This window comes from Bombyx mandarina, chromosome 13 (genome assembly GCF_030267445.1).
Source record: "Bombyx mandarina strain Sakado chromosome 13, ASM3026744v2".
NCBI classification, from domain to species: Eukaryota; Metazoa; Arthropoda; class Insecta; order Lepidoptera; family Bombycidae; genus Bombyx; species Bombyx mandarina.
The window spans coordinates 9449767-9477165 of NC_143220.1; the positions used below are offsets into that span (position 1 = coordinate 9449767).

A 27399-nucleotide genomic window follows, 5' to 3' on the forward strand; every position below is an offset into this window, starting at 1 on the left:
TAAGCCTAATTAAGAAATGCTGAAGATAATTTCAGGGAATTGAATACCTATTCATTTCGTCTCACAAGGTTCGTGCACGTGTCACACTCAATTAGGCAAATTTAGTAAAAGCTCTTTTTATTCCCTTGATATATTATAAGTTTCGTAAATATGTCGCGAATAAAGAAACCGTGAATATATTATTATGTATAATGGTAATGCGGTAATTACTAAAGGACGGATCGTCTCATGTGACCGCACTTAAAAATACTAGTAGTCCGCCGGTACATAGCCGAAATTAGACAATAATTAATTGAAATTATAAGTTTGTACACTATTATGATTATATTGTCAAAGTTAATTATTATACTTTTATAATCACAGATTTCGCCAAGGCTACACTTTAGACAAATAAAGACCAACAATATTTAATCTATTCTCAACGTGACCAAGACTATAAACAATAAGAAAAATTTGACAATAAACGAATAGTATGCATGTTGTGTATGTTAAATACATGGTAGTGTGTGTAATGTTTTATTTTTATTTTTTATTTAATGTTTTTTTTGTATGCATAATAAAAAAAAAATATTAATATTCTGCACTCCTCCTCTACGTTCTCTATAAGTGTGGAAAATTTCATACTCCTCCGTCCGCGCAATTTTCGTAAAAAGGGATACAAAATTTTTACTTCACGTATTAATATATAGATTAGTAATAAAATTACCTACTAGAAAATGGCTGATCGGAATGGGATGAAATTTAATTCTAAGACGGTTTATATTCCGTATTACAGAAAGCAGATGGGATACTTATTATCGTGGTCAACGACTCGACCCGGGCACCGGATATGTCTGCTATAGTAAGCGTGACAGTGCGTTTTCTGATTCGAGATTTCACATATCATTTTTTTTTCCTACCTAAGCTGAGAGCCTTGAGAGGCTATATCAGCGTAACCTTAACTAGTAGGTGAGCTCACGGGGCTCGAACCTGACGACGTTGCTAACACGAACCTTAGCAAGAGCCGTGCTTCGCAGAATCTACCACCCGATCGGAAACGCGACCCAATGAGAAGATCCGGCGAGAAACTCAGTGGGCTGTGTCTGAGGGTTAATTTACTCGTCGAGCCCTTCGTCGTAAGCGACGGATTCGACGAGAACGATGTCACATACCAATGAACTCAACTGGACCAGGGAATAATTTCGGGTTTTCTGAAATACTAGTTAAATTGAAAGCCATATTCGAAAGCTTTAATGGAAATTATAGAATTTCGGAATATAATGTGCCTCATATCCGTTCTCGCGAATTAATTTCTAATTCCTTGAAAGTACACAATCCTATATAAGTGTGTTAAGGTAAATATTTGTGTTATTCGTACAAGCAATTTCCTCGACTGAGAGACGAACCTTCTTCCATTTACTTTACCGCTTCAACTAAATGTAACATTTCTTGAATTTTATTCATTTCATATTTCAGATGACTTTTTAATTCTATCCAAAACGTATGTGCTTAACAAATTTAGTTTAATGGTCTAAAATAACTATCATTAAATATAATTATGAATTTATTGAGGCCGCATGCACCATTAAGAAAACGTTGTAAATGGTGTCTCGTTTAAAAAAATACTGTAAACATTTGAAATTCAAAACGCTCGCCTGATAATACAAAGCAAGCAAGTAATTTCCAAGAACGTCACACTGGCCAAAGGTAAGACCGAAATCGTGACTTACTTAGCAGAAGAAATGGTATAAAATGAAACCGGCTTATGCGAAAACCTTTGTTTCAAGTAACAGATTTAGAATCAGAAAACTTGCAAAAAACAATAAGTGTCAATATTTGACTGAGCCAAACAACGTCTCTCCATGCAGAGGTGATTAAAGTGGCGTCTTTTTACTTAACTACGTTCCTAATCGCCAGTAGCCTCGACGTTATCCTGGCTTCACCCTGTCTGGTGGGAGAGCTCACGGCGTTCAGTCTGAGAGACTTTGCTAACTTGAAAAGCTTGTTGCCTTAGCAAGAGCAGTGTTGCGGTGAGCGGCATCGCTCTTTCAACGACTATCATCATCATCATTCTCCTGCCCTTCTCCCAGTCACCTGGGGTCGGCACCACATGTTTTCTCCTTCCATACTCCTCTATCACAAACCATTTCTTCGATCACTCCCCTCTTATACATATCGTCTTTCACGTAATCCAACGCTTTTTAACGACTATGTGGAAACTATTAGGGTATATTAAGAATCTGTGATTGATAATTCGAGGGGCGTTAGTACGGGAAATACATGAAAGGTAAAATATTATTACCGATTTACTACTCGTGTATTTTTAAATTATCAAAATAGAAGTAATAGGTACGAATCATCAGAATTGAGCCATCGACTGTTCACTAGAAATTTTGCATATAGCATGCAAATTCTTAATTAATAGTACTATTCGGAATTTCGGTCTACCGAGCAAAGACAGCTGCTCGCTTGAAAATCCTTAGTTTGGAGTAGATACCTAGAGATTTTACTTAGATATATTATTCCGTTTGACTTCGTAGTGTGGATAGTCCGGATCTTACTGATAGATTGGAATCCCTGAGCGTACGGGATTTTAAGCGATCTTACTGAATTTAGTGCTATAAAGATCTTAATGATCTCATTATTGATATTTTTATCACCGCACTATTAACTATCGGAAAGCATTCCCATAATGTCCAGAAAATGCAGTCCTACAGCGTGAGAACTCTTTGTCCAACGCAAGGTCATTCTTACCAGGAATTTACTCGCTGATGTCGCTAACAACTTTATCGGAATTTTATATACTGACATAATTTTCTGATGCAAGTTTTATTTATTTATTTTTTATTGCCCTTGCATGCACATACGACATACGGCCCACCTGATGGTGAGTGGTTACCGTCGCCCATGGACTTCAGCAATGCCAGGGGCAGAGCCAAGCCGCTGCCTACCGTTTAAACTATAATTAGAGTAAAACTTCTACTTTCCTTCCCCATTTTAAGCAACATTTAGAACATTATCTCAATTAGTCGTGGTGATGATAGCATATTAGTAAAAAATTAAAATGGTTAGCTCATCGTTTATTTTGCTAACTATCATTAAATAAAACAGAACGTATTGTGTTCAGCAGAGTCTTGGAAGAGCTCTCTATTGTCTTATTTAACTACCAATATCGCCATAGACAGAATTCCATTCAAAAATCAAATATGTACGTACCTAAAGCTGTATTATCTCCTTCGCAGTTCAGAAATAAGCCATCGAAGAAGAGATCTTTCACTTTGACGGTCTGGAACGGGTCGGTGAGGTTGGTGAAAAATTGTTCTAATGCTCTGTTGATCATTCCGACAGCAGCTGGCATCATTTCTTGGACTGATATAATCGCAGCCTGAAAAACAATGCATCCTTCAATATTTACCGGCTGTTTGTTTGCCTCGTGGCTCGATTTTGCAGTGTAGTTGGATTCCCGTTCTTAGTTATTATCATTGTGAAATATATTTATTATTAGCTGACCTGGTAGACTTCGCAGTGCCTCAATCGATAAATAAAATACCTAAACTTTTGTATAAAATAAACTTAAAGAAACAAAAGGAATCCGTCCGACAGGGGACACATCAAAGGGAAAACAAAATTTTTATTTATATTTTATTCTGAGCATTTTCATATTTATCTACCTTTTAAACCTTCTGTGGACTTCTACAAATAATTCAAGACCAAAATTAACCAAATCGGTCCCGCCGTTCTCGAGTTTTAGCGAGACTAACGAACAGCAATTCATTTATTATATATATATATATATATATATATATATATATAGATAGACTATTCGTTAAGTGGCTACTGGAGCCCATAGACATCTACAACGTAATTGCGCCACCCACCTTGAGATATAAGTTCTAAGGTCTCCGTATAGTTACAACGGCTGCCCCACCCTTCAAACCGAAACGCATTTCTGCTTCACGGCAGAAATAGGCAGGGCGGTAGTACTTACCCGTGCGGACTCACAGGAGGTCCTACCACCAGTAAAAAGTTGCCTGTACCTTTATTATCTTTATTATCTCGATCATAAAGGGTTTTAATTCTTCATTATATAATTGATTTTGTTTCCATGATGCTCAGGCGATATCGAAGCAGAGCCGCACGCGATTATGTTAGGTTCGTAACCTAACCTAGAATAGCCTTGTCAATAAGGTAACTGCTAGGAATAGAAGAACATTTTTCTTGAATAAAACAAAATATATTTTTAATATTACAATAACCAACGCGTTAAATGTTTTGTATGTTGTCTTTGTGTTGGCATTAGTTCGAGGTTGGCTCAAGGTCACTGAAATTATAAAATCCAATACATTTTTATAAAATCAACAGCATGTGATTATTTCTCCATATTCTTATAGTGAATTGCCAATAAATATCTTCTAAAACGATGCTTGAGTTTTTGTTTTGTTTTTTTAAGAATTTTTTTTAGCGCAATTAAAATCGATTACGTTCGAAGTTTTAGCGCGAGAATTTAATATTTATTATGAGCTGTCAGAATATAAGCATTACTAATGTTTATGGTGTTACGAAATTCATTATTACATTAGTCATTATATTATTTATTGTTCTTCCATGGTTTTTATAACGGTGAACAAAAAGTGATTTAATTTTTACATCACGATAATTTATTTATTGGATTATCTTATTTTTTAATACCGCTTAATTGGGAAAAACATGGCTGAGACGTTGAGACGACGTCATAAAGAATATAATGAAAATGATTTAGCCAAGATTAAAACTGAAAAAGTAGTTTTTTATGACGGTGGTGTTGGATACATCGCAATGGCGGCTATAAGCACGGTGTACTATATAGTATAAATGGTAATAATATTATATAATAAACTTCTAATACATGTTTCAAGTCAAGTGCTGTAATTCACTTTTTTTTTCCTACCTAAGCTGATGACCTTGAGAGGCCTTCAGTGCAACGCTAACAAGTAGGCGCTCACGGGGCTCAATCCTGACGACGTTGCTGACACTAACCCTAGCAGTACTCCGCAGAACCTACTACCGGATCGGAAATGGGACCCATTGAGAAGATTCGGCGAAAAACTCAGTGGGCTGTGTCTGTGGGTTAATTTACTCGTCGAGCCCTTCGTCGCAAGCGACGGGTTGAAGTCGACGAGAACGATGACCGGAGTAATTCACATTGGATGCTTATGGGCTCTGACCATTTAACACTAAGTAGGCCAAAGCAAAAAATAAACTAGAAGAATAAAATTGCTAATTGTTTGTATCAACTTTCATAGAAGGGTACGGTCCAACTCATGGTCCACCAGGTTTAAATGTAAGTTTTAATGTAGGCAGCGGCTTGGCACTGCCCCTGACATTGCTGACGTCCATGAGCGACCTGTGACCGCTTATCATCGAGAGGGCCCTGTGCTCGTCTGCCCACAAAGGCAATAAAAAAAAAGGAAAAAAAAAGTTCCCGGAGTCGACCACACCATTGGCAAGTCATCTATTTATTCAATAATAGATTAAATCAATCATTTTAATTGATTTTAATCGATTAAATCTTAATGGTATTGATTTTGCATGTTTCATTTTATGAGTCGTTAATTGATTTAAATTTGAAAACTCAGAAACGTTATTGTTTGTTTTACGAAAATTCTTCGCAAAAAACCCACATCTTTGATTTATTAAAATAATTATAGCTCGGTAATCGTTTTTTGATGTTCGAACAAGCAATTATCTAGCGCGTACCTACTCTATTATAACACATTTGCTGATCTCTGAAACACACGGAAGAGCTATATGTACGCAGTCCTAACAAAATAAATAATATTATTAAACGAAGTCTGTAGCCAGAAATCTTTCATGTTTCTCTGAACGTAATGTTTTTAGATAATGTATGAGTGAAGTAAAACACTGAAATTGTTTGTTTTGTTCATTTTTTCGTGTTAAATTTTAATAATAAATTGATATCCTGAATGAGCCCGGGAATTCCCCGTGGCTCGATTGCATAAATTATGTAACAGTTTTTTTACAGCTTGTATGGTGGTAGTGCAAGGTAGAGGGGGAAGAAGTCGGCCGAAGAAGACATGGATGGAGTGCGTGAATGACGATATGAGAGAGAGAGGAGTGAGCGTTGAGATGATAGAAGAGAATGGAAGAGAATAATTAGCTGTGCCGACCCCACCTAGTGGGTTAAGGTGCGGTAACAACTTGGATGTCGTCCGCAATCTTTTTTTTTTATTGCTTAGTTGGCTGGACGAGCTCACAGCCCACCTGGTGTTAAGTGGTTACTGGAGCCAATAGACATCCACAACGTAAATGCGCCACCCACCTTGAGATATAAGTTCTAAGGTCTCAAGTATAGTTACAACGGCTGCCCCGCCCTTCAAACCGAAACGCATTACTGCTTCACGGTAGAAATAGGCAGGGTGGTGGTACCCACCCGCACGGACTCACAAGAGGTCCTACCACCAGTAAAATCTCGAGTAGTGACGTGAAGATTTCAACTGTATTGCGTAAGGTCTGTATCGCTCTTCAGAGATCATCACGCACGACTGCTTCGCGGTAGAAACAGACAGAATGGTAGTATCAACTGCCAATAGTCTCAACCTTGCTCAATTTACGAATATTGCTTAAAACATTTTGTTATTCAAAGTGCTCTAAGTACGTATTTTCTTTGAAAAATTATCTGCCGCCTTAGGCTGCCTGTCCACCGGAGCGGAGCGAGGCAGTGGAGCGGAGAAACGGAGAAATATTATCCAATAAGATTGCATAAATGATTTTGACAGGCAACCTAAGGCGGCTGATAATTTATCTAAGTATTTGAAAACCGGCCGAGTCGGATTGTTCGATTCAAAGACCCTGGGAGTCTTATCCTTTAGGCCACGACGACTTTTGTGAAGAAATCATCAACAGGATCATACAAAACTTAAGCGTGAGATATTACACAATGCGGGTGATGCTATTGTAAAGTTTTACAGAGTAAGAATTTAAAAGAGATACATGAGAGAAACAAGGTTAGAATAGAATTTGTTTGGCCGGTTTTTCTGAGGACTCGGAATCGATGGTGAGCTAACATATTTTGAGTTTGACAGTGAACAGCTGTGTCGACGACAATACGATGATTTATAGGTGAATTTAATGTTATTTACGAGCTACCGAAAAGGTGTATCAAAAGTAAAATCAACTGTTAATCTAATCAAATTTCTTTGTTAGTGAATAAAGGGCGCAAGAAAAATAAATTTAAATACTTATGAGTATATTTGTTCTAATAACTTTAAGGTAAAGTGTCTGACACCGGTTTTTTTTTATTGCTTAGACGGATGGACGAGCTCACAGCCCACATGGTGTTAAGTGGTTACTGGAGCCCATAGACATCTACAACATAAATGCGCCATCCACCTTGAGATATAAGTTCGAAGGTCTCAAGTATAGTTACAACGCCTGCCCCACCCTTCAAACCGAAACGCATTACTGTTTTACGGCAGAAATAGGCAGGGTGGTGGTACCTACCCGCGCGGACTCACAAGACGTTCTACCACCAGTGAGAAGCGTGAGTTAGTTTTTTGTCCGTCCGCTCGTTTAAGAGTTACGCAAAAACTTAATGGTGTTAAGCATATTTTTTTTTTTCAAACTATGATAAGCCTCATCGGACATAACCGGTATTTCTCGTTATGATGGCGGGAGTCGACGATATAACAAGAAACCATAATATTTCGTTAGTAAGTGCCACCAACGTAAATTGAAGTCTAATTTTTTAGGTGTTTGAAGCCGGGAGCGCTCGCGTGTATAGATAATATTAAGAAAATAATAACGATAAAACATTTTCAGATTACTTTAATAATTGAAAAAAAAAACTGGCGATTAAACAGAGATTATTTGTAAGACTGTTATATGAGTAAAGGGATGTTTATTCTCTTAGGGCCCTGCGAAAGGGGAACATAAATATATATATATTTTTAATTTTTTTTATTGCCCTTGTATGCACACGAGTATACGGCCCACCTGATGGTGAGTGGTTACCGTCGCCCACGGACTTCAGCAATGCCAGGGGCAGAGCCAAGCCGCTGCCTACCGCTTAATACTCTCCACAAGCCTCGTTTGAAGAAGGACATGTCATAGCGCTCGGGAAACACCGTAGAGGGGAGCTCATTCCATAGCCGGATGATACGTGGCAAAAAAATCAAATTTCAATCAATCGTCAAAATCAAAAACAAAAATCAATTGCTTTATCTCATTTTAAGTATGCAGTCCGTGAGGTAGCATTACTTGGTTAGACGAACTCATAGCCTGCCTGTGTTAAGTGGTTACTGGAGTCCGCAGACAATACAAACATGTTTGAAGCCAACCTTGAGACGCCTTGAGAGGTCAGAAGCTCTATTGTCTTGTAATGTAACGCCGGTAAGAGTAATGCCGTCTACTGCCGAATAGCCGAAACGAATATCAAAGGGAATAGTAAAATCTAGAACGTTCGAGAAGTGTTACGCCATCTATTGTCAAATAGCGGAAATGCATATCGAAAATACTCGACTTGTGAGGAATGTTCTCGATAAATCTAGGGATGTCGTATCAACTATAAAAGAGCTGCAGAGATGGCACGAAGTCAGTTAGTAATCGGAACCAATCGAAGCGAAACAGTGAACGAATCAACTGAAGCGAAGTGGAAGAGATGAATTAAAATTTTTAAAGTGTACTTTTTTTTTTTTTTTTAAGATTGAAGGATTACTGGTGGCCCGGAGGCCTTTCCAGTTTCACCAGGACAGGTGGGCGAGCAAAGACTCAGCCAGGAGGGGTGGGATTTGCTAACAGCTGCCCGAGCGCCTCCGAAGGAGACCTAACAACTCAAGAGTAGCTGCTTCGCGAATGAATCTACTACCGGATCGGAATCGCGACCCGCTGAGAAGATCCAGCGAGAAACTCAGCGAGCTGATTCATGGGTTAGGTTGCACGGCGAACTCTTTGTCGAGTTCGACGAGTACGGTTACCGAGGTCCCTAAGCCTGCTCCTAGAGCTGAAGGCGTCTAGTGCAAAGGTTATTGGATCTGATGGATCCGTAAGGACGTGTCTAGGGTGTCGACGGTGACTGGCTCCTGCATGATCAGGATTCGGGGAGTAGTCAGCGGCGGCTACGATAAGGCGATTATCATGACGCATAGCCTTATCGAAGTATCGTTCCGACGCTGACTTCATGTATTTCCGAATTGATTCGAGGCCCAGGTCGTCGTGTAGGTCAACGTTCCTCACGAACCACGGAGCCCCGACAGCTAACCTGCAAAAGCGGGATTGTAGGGATTGGAGGGTGTCTATGTGTGTGCGGGCCGCGTGAGCGAACACCACACTCGCGTAAGTCATGACGGGCCTTATGCAAGTTTTGTAAAGTGTCACCTTGTTCCGAAGGAACATTTTACTCCGCTTACAGATCATGGGGTAGAGTCTACCGAGAATAAACGCGGCACGGTCACGGACTGATTTTATATGCGGGCGGAATGTCATCGATGCATCCAGGGTAACGCCCAGGTACTTGACCTTCCTGGCCCAGGGTATGGATTGACTAAAGAGAGTAATCGGGGGTGTGAGATTCCTCCTCCTAATACGGGAGGAAATCCGTGTGGAGCTTCCCCTCTGAAATAGCACCGCAGTACTTTTCGCTGGGTTGATGTCTATGCGCCATTTTCGGAACCACTGTCCTAGGGCTAGGGCTGCGCTCTGAAGCTTCTTCGCGATTAGGGACTTGTTTCTACTGGAATAGTAAACAGTCGTGTCGTCGGCGAATAAAGCTAAATGGGTCGGCGGCGACCGGGGAATATCGTTAACGAATAAGCTAAATAGGAGGGGTGAGAGGACAGAGCCTTGCGGGACTCCAGCTGTGAGAGGTCGTGGGGAGGAGCGGGTTCCCTCGACTCGATATCGAAAAGAGCGGTTCGACAAGAAGTCCCGTATGATGAGCACGAGACTATCCGGCACGCCCATGTTGAATAGTTTGAAAATCAAACCATTGTGCCAGACTTTGTCGAACGCTTTTGCGACGTCGAAGAAGAGAGCTCCCGTGTATAACGGTTTTGGTCGATTAAGCCCCACAAGAATATGCTCCGTGAGGCGGTGCACCTGTTGAACGCATGAGTGATTTGTACGGAATCCGAATTGTTCATCGATGAGAATGCCCTTGGATGAGACGAAGTCTCTGAGGCGTTTGTAGAGCAGACGCTCATACAGTTTGCCTAGAGACATGAGGAGGCTAATCGGGCGGTAGCTCGTCGGATGATTTTTTGGTTTACCGGGTTTATGTATGCCGATAACGTCCGCTTCTTTCCACACCGCGGGAAAGATACAACATCACGATGAGTTGGACGGGTAGAAGTTTAATAACGCGGTTGGATATACCGTCGGAACCGGGAGCCTTGCGAGGACGTAGGTCTTTGATCAAGTCTTTAACTTCCATCGGGGTGACGGGTGGTAACGCATCCGAGGGTGGCAAGGAGACTCTGCGTTCTACCTCACTGTCTACTAATTCTACATGAACAGGGTCCACGGATTGAGTGCTGGGCGTGCACTGGGTTTGCAATGTATCGGCCAGCAGCTCTGCTTTTTCGTCATCATCAAACGCCGCGAGTCGGCCTGAGGGGCCTACGAGGGGGGGCATAGTTACTACCGTATCCGATTTGAGAGTACGAGCTAAGCGGTAGTAAGACCTTTGGGAGGGCGCGAGTCCTTCTAAGAAATCAGACCATCTGGCATCTCGGACTTCGGCGATGCGAGACTTTACGTCGCGTTGTAGGGCACGCATTCGAATACGATTTTCCGCGGTAGGATACCTGTCGTAGGCGCGTATCGAGGCGTTCTTAGCTCTAAGGAGTTCCCTAATATCATCGGACAATTTGAAGCGGTGAAGGAAGTCCTCCGCTACAACTTGTTTCGATGATCTATCTAATGTTGAGGTGATGTGTGACGTTAAGATGTCTATGGCTTCAGCGGTATCCTGAGGAGACGGGGTAGAGTCCGGGTTAAGCGGGAGGGATGGTGGATCAGATTCAGCCAGGCTGATGCCCAGCGTGTGCCAATCCACCACAGTCCTCGTGACGGGACCGGAGTCGGGAGCGCGACCGAGCTTCATAACGACGGGACGGTGGTCTGAATCTAACTCTGAAACTACTTCGATCGAGTGTAAGCTCAGAGTTACGTTTTTTAATAACGCTATGTCGAGTATATCCGGGCGATGCGCGATATTTAGCGGGTAGTGAGTCGGTGTTAGCGGAGCGACGATATCGAAGGCGAGATCATCGACTAACGCGTCAAGCCGCCTGCCATTCGGGGTTGTGGTGTGTGAGTTCCACCTGATGTGTTTACAATTTAGGTCGCCCGCCAGAATGACAGAGCTCCCCATGCCGAGCAGCGCCTCGATATCACTGCTTAGAACGATCTTATCCGGTGGAAGATAAACGGACGCGATAAGATCGGCGCGTGTCCCGTCAGTGAGATTCGGCACACTGATGCTTCGATATTAGCGAGCGCGGGAGGATCGAGCGGGACGCAATGCAGGGCTCTTCTATAGTAAATGACGGTACCACCACCACGAGCAGAGAGCCTGTCGTTCCTGACCATGTTATAGTTCGCGATTTTAGGGTCACGGCGCGCGGGCTTAAGTAGGGTCTCCTGCACTAAAAAGATATCAATTTGATGGTCACGCAAAAAGTCAGAAACCTGATCACGTTGATTTGCGAGACCGTTAAAAAATCCTATCGTTACGGATAGGGGCTTTATTCTACTTATATACGCCATTGATTACCGGCGGAGTGAGGGGAGGACGTACGTATTTAATGACTCGTATACGTCAGCGTATTCTTGCACAACGGCGATAAAGTGTTGTGCAGTGGAGGCAGCGCGAATGGCGTCGCCCAAAGCGTTAACGCGCTCAAAGTTGATCGACTGAAAGAAGTCGATCGCTAAAGCGAGATTGTCGGACGCGGTCGGAGGGCAAGTCACGGGAGAGGGACGAGTTGCGGGGGTGGGACGAATCGCGGAGGAGGGAGTTGTAACCGTGTTCGTGTACGGCAGCGGTTTCGCCCAAGCCGAGACACTGGGCACCGGCGCCGGAACGAACGCTGGCTTAGCCTGCGACACAGAGGGTGCCGAGGCTTTGATGTCTGGGCCGGAAGCTCGGAGGCGGTTTTGGCGGGCGACGCGGCGATTTATTTTCGGGGCTCGGGGGCATCCGCGGTAATTTGCGGGGTGACCCTGTGTACGACACAGGACGCAGCTAGGCGGTTCCGTCGCGGTTTTTTGATCGCGAGTGCAGAGGGCCGTGGCGTGGTCTCCTAAACACTTGACGCATCGGGGGCGCGCGTGACAGTTACGGGAAGAATGCCCGTATAATTGGCAGTTATGGCACTGGCTAGGTGTGCCTTTCTTGTGTGGGGTTTCGACGGCGATTCCGGAAAGGCTACAGACCGTTCGGATGTTGAATATTTGCTTACGCTCGGGGGTAGGCTGGAGGGCGACGAGAACCATGTTATATGGCTCCCTTCCGCGACCTGTGTGCATGCGGTGTACGGAGTTAACCGGTAGGCCTTGTTCGAGAAGGTCGGCCTTGACTAGTTCGGCATCCAACTCTTAGGGATGCCACGTATGACGGCACGGAGTTCGCGCTCCTCCTGGAGCGTATACGTGTGGAAACTTATACGCTCCTTACGGAGGTAAGAAGAGAGGGCCCTATGGTCGTCGGGTGTTCGAACCTTAATTTGAATGCCGTTCGCGAGGTTACGGGCATTCGTGAAGTTGATATTTTTGGCCTTAAGGGCCAGGGAAACTCGATCCCAAGCTGCCTTCTCTTGGAGGATTACCGGGGGAGGGGTCTGGGTTTTATTTTGTGCCACCGGACGCGGCGACGGAGTGGCACGGGCTGGAGGCGCAACGGGAGTCTGAGGGCGGGGGCGCGACGCGTTCGCGGCTTTGCTAATTTTAGCGGCCGCGGGAGCTCGAGACTCCGCGGCACGCTTCTTATCCTTTTGTACCAGTTTGAATCCATCCGTCGATGAGGCGGGAGCGAGGTCGACCTCCATCTCCGAGTCAGAGTCGGAGGACGAGGAGGCGGGCGCAGGTGACCTACGAGCAGGTGTTTTGGAGGGCACGACGGAGGCTGCGGATGATCGCGCTGCTGGAACGGTGGCCACGGCGGACGACGCAGCAGTTTTACTCGCCAGTATAGGCGACGCGGGAACGGCAGGCACGACGGAGGCTGCGGTACTCGATGCAGAAGCTTTGCACGCAGGTACAGGCGACGCAGGAGCAGCGAGCTCGGCGGAGTCCACGAGAGGGCTCGCGGTGTGATCGGCCTTGAAGGCCAGAAACTCTGAGGCGAGCTGTGGGTGGCGAAGTCGGAGGAATTCCGCGAATACAGCGTCCATGATCGCTGAGTGCCCAGGTGGGGCGGCCCCGGGTCTTGAAAACACTCGCCTTGCGGCGAGGCCCCAACTTCTCGGACCTGAGCGGTTCTATTGAACACAGGTGGCGATGCGGCACGATTACTACAGGACAAAGAAAAAACACAACAAAACGGAAATAACAAAAAGAAACAGACCAATTAAACACTTCCAGGAAAACAGTTTGTCGGCAGATGTACCACGAACACAGAAACAACAAAAGGAAACAAAACAAATAAAAACTTCCAGAAAGAGCACTTAGTCGGCAGATGTACCACGAACACAGGCCGCGCGAACAATGGCCGGGCTAACAAAAGCCGGGCGAACAAAGACCGGGCGATCGAGTGGTCGATGAGCACGTCCGCACGTGACGAGTGCCTCTATCGGAATGGTTAAAGTGTACTGTGAGTGTTCTTTTGGTGGAACTTTTATTTATACCTAACCCTAGTGCGTAACAGTAAAATGATATTCCCACTCTTCAAATCCGAACGTATGATTGATTGCCTTGCGGCAAACATGGGCAGGGCGCTGGTACCCTTTCGATAACTAAGTAATTCATTATCAATAAACGCAAAAAAAACACATACCATGTAAGAGAAATTGATGACAGTGAGTTCGTCGTCTTCCCTCAGGTCGCCCGAAGCTACAGGATCGAACACGAATGTTTTCTTTAGATTATATTTAATAGTATCGTTATCGCCGTAACCCAATATAATTTTCTCCCTGTACTGTCTGAAAAATAAAATTGTCACATTATTATGTGAAATTACATTACATTACATTTATGGCTTACTTGCTGTAATGTTTTCGAAGCGTCGAAAGTAATGGAATGACATATAAAAAACACGAGATTAAATCGTAACAGTTATTTTAGTGAAGTACATAATAATATATGGTTCGAAAAAAAAACCGTAGAAAAAATATTCCATAAGGTTTTTTTTTTATAGAAAGATTTATAACCCTGGTGGTAGGACCTCTTGGGAGTCCGCACGGGTAGGTACCACCACCCCGCCTATTTCCGCTGTGAAGACCTTAGAACTTATATCTCAAGGTGGGTGGCGGCATTTACGTTTTAGATGTCTATGGGCTCCAGTAACCACTTAACATCAGGTGAGCTGTGAGCTCGTCCATCCAACTAAGCAATAAAAAAAAAGTACATAATAATATAAGGCTCGAAAAGAAAACCGTAGAAAAAAATATTCCTTATTTGTAGTTCCCTATTATCAATCTTTCCTTTCTGTGAAAATAAAGAGTACCGGAGATACGTTATTTTATTACTTCAGCGGAAGAATCAATAAAATACAAGCGCGGCCGTAAAATATTTGTAGACATCAAGTTGCCATCTATTGTCGCAACTTTATGGCCTCCGATCTCTCTCAAAAGAGGTTCCTTTTTAGTAGACATCTCATAAATGTATTGAAGGAACGGTTGCATTTATTATTTTGCTTCGTCGAGATATTAAATGTGGGAGTTAAATACGACGTCCATCGATTTATCTTTATATTCGTGATTGGGTCATTTTCAAATTTCGGGCCAAAAGCGAGTTATTTGATTTAACTCTCGTAATCTTAATGTTACCGTAATTATAAGTACAGTAAATTTGTTGTCATGACAACAGGCACGTGGTCATATAACTACATATTCGTTAACACTGTTAAATTAGGAGCTATACATTAAAAATTACCCCAAATCTCATTCGTATCACTGGTTAGAAATTCAAATTCTAACATGTTTGCTATTTTTCCAGTAATGCGTGTTGAAATTCGGCAATTTTAATTAATCAGTATATAATACAATAATGAAGGAAAACTAATTGGATATTAGAACATTATCTATATATATAAAAGAAAGTCGTGTTAGTTACACTATTTATAACTCAAGAACGGCTGAACTGATTTGGCTGAAAATTGGTGAAGAGGTAGCTAAGAACCAGGAGAAGGACATAGGATACGATTTTTATCACGTTCCCATGGGACGTAACATAAAACGTGGTATAACAAAACGCAACTGATATGGAATAACAAAACGCAACTGACAGCTAAACGTAATGTAGTCTATGGTTTATTATAGTAGAATTTTGAAGTTGACCGGTTGATGTGTTTGAAACAAACCGTGTGGCGGAACAAAGTTCGCCGGGTCCACTAGTTAAAAATAAAAGAAGTACGATTTCTAAGCTTTTAAAAAAAGTTCCTATTTACATTGTCATCCGTGTTGGCGTCATCAAATGTGTAAAATGAAAAATAGAAATGAATACTATAAAATATTATCAATAAATGAGTGATTGACTTGATTGTGACGAAGCACTTTTTATTCAGAACATGCCTAAATACAAAAAAATGGAAAATCAGAGAAAGTTTAAATTCATGAAATCGTTACTTTTTTGGTCGCAAAATTGAAACCGACCCAAATGTTCGTAATTCGTAAGTGTCACTGAACTTCTAAACGCATGGAATGACTAATTAAATCTTAACTGGATGATTAAACTGATGGTTCAGCTCAGATATATAGATAATTGAAGACATAAGTGGATGAAGGGGTTAAGTACCATTTTTAAGATTTTTGAGTTTTTACATTGAATAAAGGTGTTATGTGCCTATAAACTATATTAGATCTTAAAACTTCGGACTTAAAGCCTATTTTTAGAAATAGCATGTGATGAAGGAGTTATGTACGAAGAAAAAGTACAAGTAACAAAAGTTTGTTCCCGTTTCCTCAAAATTAACAAATTGTATCATATCCCTTTTATCCACTCATGTCTTCAATTGTAATGATATAGATAATTGTATGTATGTCTTATACGCATTCAAATAACTTAAATCGTGTATACATACTACCGGAACGTTCTGAAATTATTTGATCACCCATAAAATACTTTCATTATCTTATATTTCTGTAGCGAAGCTGTAATGCATTGAAGGGTAGGACAGCAGCTTTTGAGACCTCGACCGCGCAGTAAGGCTGTGGTGTGCCTCCGAAGATTACAATAACAACCCTTAATCTACTTATAGACACTTTCATTATATTGAATATATTGAATACAAGCGGTACGCTCCGGCTCCGCTCGGGTCTTTAACAAAAATTTCAACGATATTTGGCGTTGTTTTTTTTATATAAAATAACACTTATTGCGGCATAACTATAATAGTTAGACAGATACTGTAGCGACACTTTTTGTAAATAGTAATGTGTTCTACAAAGTCGTAGTACATTATTTTATTCTATCATCAATAGTTTTCGCAGGGCACGCGATGTAAAGAATATTTTAGGTAATTTTGCGTTACATTGCGTTACATTATTGGAGTTTTACTAGGCTGCACTAAAAGTATCGGGAATGGAATATTTCCACTGTTCCTGTCATATTAAAATATTTTTAATTGAAAACTCCTTGGTTTTAAAAATCGAATACCATTTATTTATTTAAAAAAAGATTCTCGGTCTTGTCACGAGGTTTTGTCAAACTTGTTTAGTCGTTGAGAAAATGGAATTGACTCGAGAAAATTCAAGAGCGATGATTTATTATGACTTTCGAAGTGGTTTAACACAAAAACAGTGTGTTGACCGGATGATTACTGCATTTGGTGATGAAGCCCCATCCAAAACCGCAATTTATCGCTGGTTTGCTGAGTTTCAACGTGGACGTGTCAAGCTCAGTGATGATCCCCGTCAAGGTCGTCCAAAAACTGCAGTCACCCAAGAAAACGTTGATGCTGTGCGTAAGCTGATTGAGGAAGATCGACATGTGACATACCGCGAAATTCAGGCAACTTTAGACATTGGTATGAGTCAAATACAAATAATCTTGCATGAACAATTAGGTGTAAAAAAGTTGTTTTCCCGATGGATACCGCATTCGCTCTGTGAAGAGCAAAAAGCGGCTCGCGTTACTTGGTGCGTCAGAACTCTCGAAAGATTCCACGCAGGATCCTCAAATGCTGTATACAACATTGTATCGCGACGAATCCTGGATATACGCGTACGAACCCGAAACAAAAAACCAGTCACGAGTTTGGGTGTTCGAAAATGAGTTAAAGCCAACAAAAATTGTTCGTTCACGGAGTGTTGCAAAAAAAATGGTGGCCACGTTTGTCTCCAAAACCGGCCATGTTACGACTATTCCTCTTGAGGGACAAAGAACGGTTAATGCAGAATGGTATGCTAGCATTTGTTTGCCCCAGATCGTTTCTGAACTCCGTAAAGAGAACTGCAACCGCCGCATCATCCTCCATCACGACAATGCGAGTTCTCACACCGCGCACAGAACAAAAGAGTTTTTAGAGCAAGAAAACATAGAATTATTAGACCATCCGCCGTACAGCCCTGACCTAAGCCCTAATGATTTCTATACTTTCCCTAAAATAAAGAATAAATTGCGTGGACAGAGATTTTCATCACCTGAAGAAGCTGTGGACGCCTACAAAACGGCCATTTTGGAGACCCCAACTTCCGAATGGAATGGTTGCTTCAATGATGGGTTCCATCGTATGGAAAAATGTGTCAAATTTCGCGGAGAATACTTCGGAAAGCAATAAATACCTTTTTAAATAGTAATGTTGTGTCACTTCGTTAATTCCCGAAATTTTCAGTGCCGCCCTCGTAGTAAGGATCCCTAATTTAAAAAAAAGAATATAGCCTATTACACTCGGGAAGCTTCCAAACGGTGAAAGAATTTTTCAAATCGGTTCAGTAGTTTCGGAGCCTATTCAATACAAACAAACAAACAAATCTATCCTCTTTATAATATTAGTATAGATACATCGGAAAGCAGTCCAGTAATCCACGGAAATATTCATTTTAATATTGGTTAAACCTAAGCCCTTAGCCAAGCCGATTACAACTCTATTGCGAAGTACAAACATGTAATCATTATCTTTGCAATTCGTATAGCATGTAGTTTTTAACAATGATTTTTTACACAACATATTATTTAACTCCGATTACCAGTGACATAGTAATGTGATGCGTGCCTTTGTAAATTACACATCTACCACACGTTACCGCTAACTGTCAGCATATTTGTTGGTTGGCTAACTTGTTTCATTATGAAGTCGGAAGTGTAATGATGCCTGAAGCGTTAGTAGTTCTCTAAGAACCAATTACCCTTTTGTCGAACATTGAACTTCATACAAGATATTCGAGTAAGTGCGTTACTTCTTAAGCTTGTGTTTTGCTAATCTGTACTATATATGTATAACGTGAAGTGTGGTGTTGAGGGTTGTGCGCTTTGGTCAGTCCAACGTGTCGGGCCTCCACCTCGTGTTCTTCTTCCATCCACTTTGCCAGTCACCATTAGCTTCTTCAAAGCAGCCGTTATCCTTTCTTGCAATGTGGCCAAAGTAATCCAGAACTCTACGAAGGCAGATGGTGGAAAGCCTCGTCTTTATCTGGAGTTCTTGGAGGATCGACACGTTGGTGCGACGAGCTGTCCAGGGAATTCCTAGCATTTTTCACTCGCACTCCGGGCAGCTGTTAGCAAATCCCAACTCTCCTTTATTCGCCCACCTGTCCTGGTGAAACTGGTAAGGCCTCCGGGCCACCAGTAATGCATCAATCATAAAAAAGGTATCCAGTATCACTTGAAACTCATAGATAGTTCGCCCATTTAGAATAATAAAAAAAAAACGTTATTATAAAAATAATAATTTTAAGTTCTATTCGAGGTGTAAAGAAAATAATTATTCGGGTATACATATTTTATCATGTTTTCTTTATTGCTAAAAATAAAAATAATCGCAAAGGTCAACCACTCCGCAGTACAATGGAGCAACCTCGCTCTGGGGGAATCACCTGTACGATCACGGTGTCCCTTGCGCCAGGTAAATATTATTTAGCAAGAGAAATACGAGAACGTCTATCAATTGTGTAAGATCTCATGACCGCGATTCAGGAATTGTTGAATTTACGAGCAGCGACATCTGTTGATAACAAACTACATAGAAAAAATCTTACGTTACGGACGTTTTTTCCCGGTTAGAGTACCCGTCCGCATCGTCACATAAGGAACTTCGTTCCAAAAACCCATAAAATATAATGAGGTAATTCTACATAGTTCCTTGTAAATAAAATCACATTCATATAAACGATACAAAAAAAATTAATTCTTACTTGTACACATAAGGTCCTATTTCCTTTAGATTCGGTTTTTCTCCTTGATTAATAGCGTCGCGGTTGGTCACATTGAAAACGTAGATTTTGAAGTCCAAAGGCATCGGGAGCTTCACCCATTTATCGTACATCTTCGATGTGTTTGATATCTGAACATTCTGAAAGGAAAATCGTAAATGATTTATCACTGCTGCATCATGATTAAGTAATCTAATCTAAGTCTATAAGAGACTACGCTAATAACAATAGTGGTAGGTTCGTTCTATCTCCGGCACGTATTTGGGTATTGCCCTAAATAAGAATTTTCTTTTGAGAGATGGAAATTTTAAAGTGAAAAAAAAAAGTGTATATCAATCCGGAATTATTGTCAATTAGAAAACATCTTATACGAATAGCATTTCACTCACACGTCCTTGAATGTTCAAGGCTCAATAGACCTAGGGCTTGGGGAACCGTTTACAACATCTTCTATTTATCTTCTTTTTCACTTTCAGTTATGTTAGAGAAATTGCCTATTTCCTACCTTCTCTATTTTTTTCCTTCTCTAATTCATTCTACGTTATTCTACGTTATACAGAGTACATAATCAGTCGATGGTTGAATGTAAATTTTTAATTGATTATTTTCTATATTATATAACAAGCGTCACTAGATGAATTTCTGCATGATACATCTAAGGTAAAACAATTATTTTACACTTATATTATATACAGCGGCGCGCTCCGGCTCCGCTCGGATCTTTAACAAATATTTCAACGACGTTGTTTTATTTTTTTAAATAAAGGAACACTTATTGCGACATAACCACAATAGTTAGAAATATGCTGTCGCGACACTTTTTGTAAATACTTATATTAATGTGTTCTACAAAGTCGTAGTACATTATTTTATTCTATCATCAATAGTTTTCGTAGCGCACGCAGTAAATAATATTTTAGGTAATTTTTTTACACCTTGAGTTACATTTTTGGAGTTTTAGTAAGGATCCCTCATTTTTTGCAAAAAATATTATAGCTTATGTCACTCGGGAATAGTGTAGCTTCCAAACAGTGAAAGAATTTTTCAAATCGGTTCAGTAGTTTCGGAGCCTATTCAATACAAACAAATAAACAAAAATAGATTAAAATTATTTTTTGTTTTATTATTGTTATTATTATTTTTTTTGTTTCCAAATTGTAGTTATTGTTTTTCTTTCTATATGAAATTTTACTATTAATGAATGTAATGTGGATGCAAAATCCGAAGCAAATAAAAAAAAAAGATATATATAATATATAGATACGTTTTGCCTATACTCATAAACTATTTTTAATGGCATATGGAGGCACTTTATTTATATACTATATAAAACTAGGTACGGTCAAGCACGTTCACGCTTTTGTATACTATATAAATGTACACTGATGAAACAGACGATTTTATTTAAATAACTCAAACCAGAAAAAATAAAACTGGTTCCTTTTTGTTTTATTTATTAATATTTTATTATTTATTCATCAGAATTTCACCCTTCAACGATTGTATAGGTGGAAAAGTAAGTCGTGGACTATTCCCAAAAAATATCTAAAGGGCAGTCATGTGAACGATACGTGTTTTCGCATACAAAATCGCGAGTATAACAAGTTGGGGACGACATAAAAAATGAACTGTCGAAAGGTTTGCCTAATGGACCCCTACCGTGTAGTATTCCCAAAGTTTTCGAACAGGAAAATTGAAGTCTAAATCCAACTAATGTTTCCCTTCGTCCGGCACATTCAAAAAGGAGTAAAACACTTAACGAACTCCAAACGTCTCTCGCATACATTTCCCTAAGGACGTCATTAATATTCGTTAAGAATAATAAAGACCACTCATATTCTAGGAGATAATGTGTGGGACTGCGTGTTTTAAGCTGATAAGACTGCGTTACATTTTGGAATGAGGATCAGCATATTCAAATATACGTAACAGACCTTTATGGCATCAACCTGTTGGTGAAGAGTTTCAATATTTAAATAGGCGAAGAAAAAACGGTACAGTACCATTGACTCCTCTGTGTGTTTACCGATTTTTAAAATTTTATGAACGTGTTTTATTGTTAACAATAAAAAAATTGTTAATACAGTTTTGCCCTATGATTAGAAGAATATAATAACAGATAATGTAATCTTCTTTGCCGTTATAACAAAGAGGCCATAATCGTTTAGTATCTAATCCTGTATATACTTAAAATAAATATTTGTTTGTCTCGTGCATTTCTAAACCATTATCCGATTGTGATAAAACTTGGTAGTTGTTCTCGCCACGCCATAGAAGGTTTCTTTTATCGTGCCACACTCCTAACTTAAATATCAACCCGCTGACTTTCTCGCCGGATCTTCTCAGCGGGTTGCGATTCCGATCCGGTAGTGGACTCATTCGCGAAGAACTTTTGAGTTTTTAGGTTTCGTTTGGATGCATTCGCGAAGCTGTTAGCAAATCCCACCCCTCCTGGCTGAGCCCTTGCTCGTCCATCTGTCCTGGTGAAACTGGAAAGGCATCAAGGCCAAGTTATACTTCCTTAAAAAAAAAAAGGCGTGTGGCACTCGGAGACTGCCGCGGTAAAGCTATTGCATAGCATTTTTTATCAACTTATAATTATAAATCGAAAATAATAATTTAATATTAAAACAACAATAAAAAAAGCGTGGGGTGCATGTTATCAGTAGTTATAAATATTTTATGAACAGATATGAGTAGAAGGGTTATTTTGATAATATCCTGAAAAGCACCCCACGCTTTTTTACAATAAAATCATTTTTTCTTACACTATTTAGAATTCAAATTTATTAAAATTTATTTTCTATTTTTTAGTTGGATTTTCTATAAAAGCGTATTTTATTAGTTTTTTTAAACAATTTTTTTTTTTCATTTTTTAGTTGAATTTCAATTATTTTTATTATTATTATATTCATTTTTTTTTAAATATTGTATTGTCATCGGTCCTTAATAAGTATACAATTAATACCATATAATTTCGAGTTAATCCGACGTTTGAAGGGGGTCAAAATCATGTTCAAAGATTCCGTTACAAACTTGCATCCGTACGTCTGAAGCTAATAAAAGTGTATCAAAAATACATCTATTTCATGACTTGCAATTAATTTATCGCAATAGAGTAGCTTCCAGCGAACATTGATGAAGACCACACTGCCGTGGACTTTGTTGTAGTCCCAAGGGATTTTGCTTAAGGGAGTGTAAACACTCAAATTCGAGCGAGCGGGCTTTCTTATAAACGGTTTATATTTCTTGACAAGTAGCGACCGATTATTGTTGTCTGGGTCATGACATTGGGGGTTGGTAGAAATATAAAATTCAATCTTGAACTTGATTACCTAGCCGTTGGTGTGATCAAGTAACCGCTCTAACTGGGTTGCCAGTCGCAACCGCCATTCGAGCAGCTGAGGACCGGACGAGATGGAAACAGCTCACGAGACAGGCAACGGTCGAGTTTCAGGGACACGACCTTCAGCAATGAAGAAAGCGACGAAGAAGAAAGAACTTGAGTGGTTACGGTTGAATTTTGATTATCGAGCGAACGCTAGTCCTAAGTATTGAAATTTTAATCTTATTAGCTTAAACTATTAGCTTATTTGCTCTAAGTCACTCAATCAATTTGTTACTGATTTTACTAACTTATAGGTCGACGAAATTTGTGCTCAGAATTGGAAATATTTTGGTTAAAATTGGCGAATTATGACGGTGCTTTGTTAAAAATAAATATTTCAATTCACTTACATATTTATCGCTAGGCAAATATTATGTGAATGTGTATTCCATGCGGACGAAGCTGCGGTTGAAATAAGTAAATGTACGTTCAGTGTCTCTCAAAGTTTTGGAAGCGCTGAAAATCTCCTTGAAATATGTTTTCAAAACAGTCCTGAGCAGTAGGAATTGGTTTGGCTGTCTCTGGCTTTAATAACCCAGGCGCGATAATCACCACTGAACATCAAGTAGGCCACCACAGGGTGGTTGAATACAAATCAAATTATGATATCTGGTGATTATCAATCGTCTTATCGTTTCCGCCGCTGATTACCCTCCAGACTCCTGCTCACCCCGGAGCCAGTTACTCTAGACACGTCCTTACGGATCCATCAGATTCATTAACCTTAGACGCCTTCAGCTGTAGCCCTAGGAGTAGACTTAGGGACCCTGGTTACCGTACTCGTCGAACCTAACCACACATCACCCATTTCTTCGCCGGACCTTCCCAAAAAGTTGCGATTCAGATCCGGTAGTAGATTCATTGGCGAAGCAGCTGCCTTTGAGTTGTTATGTTTTCTCCGGAGGTGCTCGGGTGGCTATTGACAAAACAAATCCCATCCCTGTTGGTCGAGCCTGTGTGCACCCACCTGTCCTGGTGAAACTGGAAAGGTCTCAGGGCCACCAATAATCCTTTCTCTCAAAAAAATTATGATACCTATGGTGATTGTGGTGGGTAGCCATTATAACTATACAGCATAAGATATTTGACAGATGCCTGAATCGCGCTTACGACATTTTCGATAACCTTGCATATATTCTAGTTCCGAACAACAGCATTCGGACCGTCGGTCTACCGAGAAATATAACCCGCTCGGTGGAAGATCATCCCTCCGTCGTTAAACCTCCAAACTGAACCTGGTGACCCCGACGTGATCTGAACAGTCTTCTGCTACCCCAGATGGCCTGTGAGCTTGTCTGCTCATCTAGGGCAAGAAACAAGAATCCATGGAAGGAGCCACGGGATATAAATATTGAATCACGTCACTGCTTACATATTTAGAAACAATGAAACACGATTCTACAATGAGGTTTTTAGAATCCTCGTAACGTCTATTTACATGAAGTGCTTATTAATTCGAGTAATAAGTTATTATTTATGCAATCGCGTAACTAAAGAACCTTCGCACTAATGACAAAGTCTTTCCTCAAGAACAATTGTAGTTTTATTACTTGTTAATTAACTTAGATGTGATTTAATGTTTCTTAACGTTTGTAAAGAGTTTTCAGGAGATCTTAATAAAATTAAGTGAGTAAGCCGAGAGTAGAACTGTTTACGAACTGCTTTCATACTGTCGGGTCCTCTCGTCCCCTTATGGGGGCGTGGATCGGGCCCTGGGAACAACCTCCTCTGCCCGGGTGTTCTTTGTCTAAAAAGGCAGGGGTGAGAGATCAGCCCTTTTTAGACAGAGAACCTGTTAGCCTTTTAAGACAGAGAGTTGTAGAGATACAATGCTTTTACTTTAAGAACACTTCCGATAGAAGTGGTCGTTTCTATATCTGTTTTCGCTATTTGATTATAGATGGCGTTACGCGTCTCGAACGTTCCGGATAATACCATTTGTGTTGATATCCGTTTGTGCTATTTCATGACAGATGGCGTTACTCGCACCAGTATAACAAATGGTGAGAGCATGGCGAGTACTCTGAGAAATAGTTCCATATGCTACCAACTTTGTCTTTATGTTGTATCACTCACTATGTGAGTGATGATTTTTATGGGCTTAGATGGGTACGATCACGGCTTATCCGACATTTTCATCCGTGGGCACCTTTTCCGGCCCCATTACCTGGGGATAATCTAGACCCACGTACCCCACGTGCCCCTATGCGCAGAAACTTCATATTGTACTCTGTCATTACAGTACTGGGAGGAAATGAATCGTACACAAAATATTGGTAATTCATCAAAATTTATTTTATAACCTTTAAAGTATGGCTGCTTCAGAAACGAAACACCCACGCTAATGAATAATCCAATCATCAAAACATTTTAAGCGCCTTTTCCGGAATTGGGTTCAGTTCTCGTCGCGAATTCTCTTTTATGTCTTCTATTGAATGAAAACGTATGTCACGAATTGTTAATTTGTGTTTAGGAAACAGAAAGAAGTCTGTTAAAGCCACATCTGGTATTTTGTGAGTATTTGGTCAAAAATTCGTTTGCAACGATGGCATTGTGCGGAAGCGCATTATCGTGGTGCAAAATTCAAGAATTTTATTTCCACACTTTTTCTGGACTTTTTGCGATTTTGTTCTCTTAAATGCCGCTTAATGTTCAAATAATATTCTTTTTTATCGTTTTACTTTCAGGCTCTTATTTCAAGAGCACAACACCGCAACAGTGAAAGAAAACAGTTAACATGACTGTGATATTTGATTGAATTCGGCGCGGTTTTTTCGTTTCGATTCAACTGGAAAGCGCCACTGTGAAGCTGCAACACGCCACGCAAAAATAAATAAAAATGTTTTTTTTTTTTTTTTAATTGCTTAGTTGGGTGGTCGTGCTCACAGCCCACCTGGTGTTAAGTGGTTACTGGAGTCCATAGACATCTACAACGTAAATACGCAACCCACCTTGAGATATAAGTTCTGAGGTCTCAGTATAGTTAGAACGGGTGCCCTACCCTTCAAACCGAAACGCATTATTGCTTCACGGCAGAAATAGGCAGGGTGGTAGTACCTACCCGTGCGGACTCATAAGAGGTCCTACCACCAGTAAGAGCTGTAACAATCTAAGAACTACAAAAAAATGAGTTTGGAATCATAAACCAATTATCCATTCCCGATATTTTTTTGATTGAACGGCGCCCTGCCCCAAAAAAGAACGACTTATCTGGCAATAGTTAATAGAGCAGACAATTAAAAAAATGCAACTGCCAACATTGACTAGTGAATGTCAAGCTTCGATTGTGTATCGACATTTAAAATCGTATTACATGAAATCGTTTCGCAGCATTTAGAGACAAGACAACAAAACAAAATTCGCATTCTTTTACACTGCGAAGAAGAATACGAATTAAATTTAAATTTCGATAATCTATACTATTTAATTAATATTATAAAGCTGAAGAGTTTGTTTATTTCAACGCGCTAATCTCAGGAACTACTGGTCTGATTTGAGTAATTCTTTCAGTTTTAGATAGCCCATTTATCGAGTAAGGCTATTATAGGCTATATAAAATCACGCTAAAACCAAAACAAAAACCAATAAATAATGTTTCAAAATCGCGGTTATTTTTCCCTTTTGAGAGCTTCCGCTGCATGCGCTGCAGAAACGGTTAAAGTTTTGCTAAAATAATGTGTGACAGAATCGTTCCCCTTTAAAAGATCTAAAAAAAAGTCCGCAACAGCATATGTCTATATGTCAAGGTTGGCTCACTATAAGGCTTTTTATGCTAACCAAATTTGTTCTAAAATAAAGCATTATTTGTGAACTATTTCACGCAGACGAAGTCGTGGGCAAAAGCTAGTTAATTATTAAAATTAAAATTAGTAATATTCGTTCCTCCAAATATTTATCCAATCACCACCGGGCTTATTAAATTACTTTATTGTTTGCATTCAATCAAAATGTATTTTTACTCCTTTGTAATAATGGTTAATCGAAATAGAATATATAGGTACTATCGCAGCTTAAATGAACTACAAAGGGGCAATGTACAAAAAGTTTCATCGCCAATAATTATGAAAATTAATCTTGCGGGCTACATCAATTCATGGTGTTCTTTCAACCCATTGAGTTTCTCGCAGGATTTTCTTAGTGGGTCGCGATGCTAATCCGGTGGTAGACTCTGCGAAGCTAGTAAATTCTCTTATGTTGAGCCCGTGAGCTAACCTGCCCGTCCGCGCGTAGCTGGAATGGCCTCTTAGACTACTAGCCAATAAGTAGCAAGGAAAACAACAAGTTTGTTCATTAAACGGCCGTCTGGTGTAGTGGTAAGTGATATGGTCACTACACAAGGGGGTCGCGGGTTCGAATCCCGCCAAGGGAAGATATTTGTATGATAAATATAAAATATCTTTTCCACGGTTATGGATGTATATTAAATATATGTATGTGTATAATGAAAATCTTTTTTTATTGCTTATATGGGTGGACGAGCTCACAGCCCACCTGTTGTTAAGCAACACC

The 27399-nt window shown here is 40.3% G+C and overlaps 1 protein-coding gene across 8 annotated transcripts in view; it reads right to left on the reverse strand.

The window, feature by feature from the left end:
• Window positions 1-27399, reverse strand: part of LOC114243997 (sensory neuron membrane protein 2) — a 50855-nt gene that overhangs the window by 10004 nt on the left and 13452 nt on the right. For all 8 annotated transcript variants that reach the window (XM_089732197.1, XM_028175673.2, XM_089732201.1 and 5 more), the window contains 3 exons: window positions 19485-19642; window positions 13970-14114; window positions 3196-3364 (listed from right to left, as the gene is read on the reverse strand). In XM_089732197.1, coding sequence (XP_089588323.1) covers window positions 3196-3364; window positions 13970-14114; window positions 19485-19642 — 472 coding nt within the window. The remainder of the gene's footprint in view (window positions 1-3195; window positions 3365-13969; window positions 14115-19484; window positions 19643-27399) is intronic.